Source organism: Rutidosis leptorrhynchoides, chromosome 9 (genome assembly GCF_046630445.1).
Source record: "Rutidosis leptorrhynchoides isolate AG116_Rl617_1_P2 chromosome 9, CSIRO_AGI_Rlap_v1, whole genome shotgun sequence".
NCBI classification, from domain to species: domain Eukaryota; kingdom Viridiplantae; phylum Streptophyta; class Magnoliopsida; order Asterales; family Asteraceae; genus Rutidosis; species Rutidosis leptorrhynchoides.
Window position 1 is genome coordinate 332,156,028 of NC_092341.1, and position 4,453 is coordinate 332,160,480.

Here is a 4,453-nt window from a genome sequence, read left to right on the forward strand (position 1 = left end):
AAGAATAGAATATTTACTGAGTAATATCAAAAAAATTACTAAATAATTTTTTTTAAAAATAATAAGACCCATATGTATATGTTGTTAATAGATGAAAATAGTTACGGAGCCCGTAAGGAAAAAATCAACGTGTATGAAAGGTGGACTCAAATATTTAGCGTTTTTTAAAAAGCGTCTGGTTTGCGTATAGTTAGTAAAATTGTGTTCGTAAAGTTATTTCGAGCTTAACGATGGTGTCGGAAAAATTTAACTCGTTTCGGGCGAGAAGATATGACCCGTTGAATATTTGAGTGGAGTTTATTTAAGATTTTTTATGAAAATGTTGATTTGACACTTTACCCCTGTTTGGGCGGTCGATTTCAATTTTTGAACAAAGTGTGGAGCCTTTTAAAAAAGAAAAAAAGGTGAAAGGACGAAAATGCCTTCGATACTATTCATAACTTTTGTCTAATAAATAACAAGTATTCGGGTCGTCCCGCTTAGCTGGGCCCAAATTCGGTAGCCTGAAAAGAAAAAAAAAAAAAAAAAAAAAAAAAAACGCAACTCCAAGATTCGAACATGCGCCCCTTTAGATTTCAACAAACCTCCTGACCAACTGATCTACGAATTCACTTTGATAAATTTATAGTTTGTTTAATATACATATTATAAATTAGAGGGTTGGTGAAAGTAAAAAAGTTAGTCAAAATGGGGTGAAATTTAACATAAGGTAAAAACGGGGGGTAATGGTGACAAAATTACAAAAAAGTTTTAAATGAATAGTGTCTTTTTTTTGTCTTCTTTTGTTTTCCAATTGAATCTATGTATAATATGGTAATTATAATTACTACGTATTTTTTGATTTTTTTGGTATCACATGCAAACAACACCTTACAATCTGAAAGTTAATAGGTTATCTCAATATCAATAGATCAAATACCTTTTTATTATATTTATATATTAATTAATGTTAATAAATATTATATAATGCTTTATATATATATATATATATATATATATATATATATATATATATATATATATATATATATATATATATATATATATATATAATCATCTTTAGTTAGCTAAGTGGTTACAACTAGTTATATATATATATATATATATATATATATATATATATATATATATATATATATATATATATATATATATATATATATAATCATCTTGTGTTCATGTGATTTCGAGTTCAAGTCTCACTTAAGGATATTATAATCTTTACAACTAGTTATGGAGTACAACTAGTTATAGAGTACTCTAGAGTCATCGCTGTCTGAGCTTGCCCTATAACAGTATGTTCTCGGGGTGTTTACCAATGGTGATTACATGAAGAGCCTGTCCTATGACAGTTGTTCGATAAAACATCCTTGACACGTAAAAAGAATATGATCAGATCGTAAAAACTCCTTTGATGGTCCCTATTGGTCCCCGTTACTAACTACTATCTTGATGTTAAAACAGTATATATATAAACATTAAATAATTAGTAATCATTTTAGACATGTGTTTGAAGAAAAAAAGAAAAATGCCTTACTTTTTGGGTGTAATTAGCTTGACTGCTGGTGTGTGAATGCAGATCAGTGGGGTTGCCGTTTGTTACAAAACTACAGTAGTACCAACAATATTTATTTAATATTTATTTAATTTAATAATAATATATACATACTTATACACTTATTAAACAAGAAAATCAGATCGGTTGGTGAAGATCATGAGATCTCCAGCATATCAGCAAACATAAATAAAACCCTACTTAATAATATAGATTAATTACATCAAATCTTGAAGATATCCAAAAAATGGATAAACTTAATCATATAACGTTCTCTTTACAGCAAGGCGATAATAATAATACACCAGACGACCAATCTTATCTGATCTCCTTTCAACAAGAAGATCATACACCTAATCTTCATGTTCCCGTGGTGGATGCAGGCATGGGTAACACTGGTATAAATATTTCAGAGAGTAGTACAAGGAAAAAGCCTACAAATCGCCGTTCGAGTAAGCCCAATTTTGATGGTGAAGATGACAAGACACAGAAGAAAATGGTTCATCGAGAAATCGAAAAAGAACGCAGGCAAGGAATGAGTAAATTGTATGCTTCACTTAGGGATTTACTTCCTCTTGAATTCGTCAAGGTGAACAATTATTTTTTTAGTTTTCACTTTTCCATTTAGTTATATATGTAAGTGCTAAATCATTACAATTGAGAACCTATTAGTTACATATATACTATGCTACTAATTATTAGGGTTAAATAACTAACTATTTATAGTATTTTCTTCTTAATGTACTTGTCTCATGAGTTAAACTATGCTACTAGCTATTAGGGTTAAATTAGTGTACTTGTTAACCTAATATGGTTAATTAAGTGTGTTGATGTATATATTATAGGGAAACCGTTCGATATCAGATCACATACACCAGGCAGTGGATTATATCAAACAAGTGGAAGAAAATGTTAAAGGTCTAAGTATGAAGAGAGATCAACTCAAGAACATATCAGGCACTAATGCTAGTTATGTTTCTAATAATGTGTCAGTCAACTTAAGTGAAGGTGGAGTGAAGATTGTGATAAATAGTTGCTCGATTGAGGACGGGTTTAGTCTATCTGCGGTACTCAAAACTCTTCTCGAAGAAGGTCTTAATGTCACGAGCTGCATTTTAACCAAAGTAAACGATCGTTTTATTCACTCTATTCAGTCTGAGGTACCATGTACATGACATTGTTCTTTAACCCTAAAATAAGTGATTATTTGCTCCGCTTATTTAACCCTAAATTAAATTGTTGGATTGTACATGTGTTCTTGCAGGCAAATGATATAGCGTTGATTGATCCATCAATGCTGCAACAAAGACTAGTTTTTGCTGCTAATAATCAGATCAATTAATTAAGGAAGTTCTTATTATATCACCTCTTGGTCAGCAATAGTGTGTACGTAGATGTAAGCTGCACTTTATGGTTTAGTTTGTACAATGGCATGGTCTGAATTGAAGGTGAATCTATGAGTATTTAATTTTAAGTTCTTCTGAAAATGTGTGTTTTACTATTCTTACAATTTGGTAACTTCAGTTCATGGTTTGCATTGGTTTTCTTGGTATGTAGTAAGCGAAATTTTTGAAGAAACACTCAACTTTAATCCTTATTTTGTCACCTATAATTACAGGCAACTAGGCAAGTGCTCATAAAGTTTATTCACCTTGATAACAGTACTCATGGTAATATGTAAATTAATACTTCGTATTAGACCATTCCCAACCATGACGCCTTCCTCAACATTTCTTCAGCGCCACATCAGCTTTCTCTTTCCACATTACTCACCACTTCCTCCCATAACACTCCTATAACACACAATTGCCAACCATGACATACTTCCTCCCCATCACATACCTCACAAAATTAATTAAATAAATTAAGTTACAAATGTATAAGCTATGAGTACAAGTGAAAACAACACTTCTCTCTTTCATCCGTCCTCATTTATGCTTATACATGACAAATTCAAGGGCGAGAGATGTGAGGGCAAGTGAGGGCTAGGTGAGGGCTTGACATTGCCAATGGCACCCTCACATGAAATGGTTGATGACACTCCCCAGCACTTGCCGCTGGAAGTGGTCTTATACAATTACCACTTGAAAACTTGCATGTTGATGATCCATGCACACACATCATCCGATGTTCTTCACTAATTCTTCTGTAAAAGTTCTAATGTGTTTCTTATATGAAGTTTGTGCCTATTGTCATGCTCAATATTGTATCTAGATCTACTGTACTTGTAGTACCGGCCATGCCTTACTGAAACGAATTAAATAGACTTAAGATTTGTCATTTGTTGTTCTACATGGTGCATTTTCATGTATAACATGTGTTAGTCACAAATTAACACTTGTAGTTATAGAATAATGAAAAATTACAAACTCTTGATGATTTTCATTCATGTATCGGTCTCTCTATATACACAGGTAATCAACTATCTATAGTAACTAAATTGCCTTTATTTTAGGCTCGATATTCTGCAGTATTCTACAAGATATATGCCAAAATTAAGCTATGAGTTTGTTACAACCGTGACTTGTTTTCCAAGGTCTATTACTCCCCCGCAGTCGAAGCGATCGGAGGATGTATGTAGAGACTGGACCGAAAATCAGTAAAAAGCAAACGAGGGAGACCCTTTGTGAATATATCTGCAATTTGATAACGTGTGGGAACGTGTAATACGCGAACTTGACCTTTAGCAACTCGTTCTCGGACAAAATGAATATCAAGTTCAATATGTTTTGTTCGTTGATGTTGAACCGGATTGCCGGATAAGTAAATAGCACTTACTTTATCACAAAACACTAAGGTAGCTTTCGAAACTGGACAAGCAAGTTCAAGCAACAAATTTCTCAACCAACAAGATTCGATAACTACATTCGCAACTCCCCAATATTCAGCCTCGGCACT

The 4,453-nt window shown here is 32.5% G+C and overlaps 1 protein-coding gene across 1 annotated transcript; it reads left to right on the forward strand.

Moving 5' to 3' along the window:
- The first annotated feature begins 1,802 nt into the window (after positions 1-1,802).
- LOC139869066 (transcription factor bHLH118-like) lies at positions 1,803-2,897 on the forward strand. Its single transcript, XM_071857394.1, has 3 exons — positions 1,803-2,144; positions 2,401-2,715; positions 2,820-2,897. The coding sequence occupies exons 1-3, from the start codon at positions 1,803-1,805 to the stop codon at positions 2,895-2,897; spliced, it is 735 nt and encodes a 244-aa protein (XP_071713495.1).
- Positions 2,898-4,453: the final 1,556 nt, after the last annotated feature.

Coding starts and splice junctions, on each gene's coding strand:
- LOC139869066 (XM_071857394.1), top strand. CDS start 1,803: ATGGATAAACTTAATCATATAACGTTCTCTTTACAGCAAGGCGATAAT. Junction 2,145..2,400: donor TTCCTCTTGAATTCGTCAAG/GTGAACAATTAT, acceptor TATATATTATAG/GGAAACCGTTCGATATCAGA. Junction 2,716..2,819: donor TTCACTCTATTCAGTCTGAG/GTACCATGTACA, acceptor GTGTTCTTGCAG/GCAAATGATATAGCGTTGAT.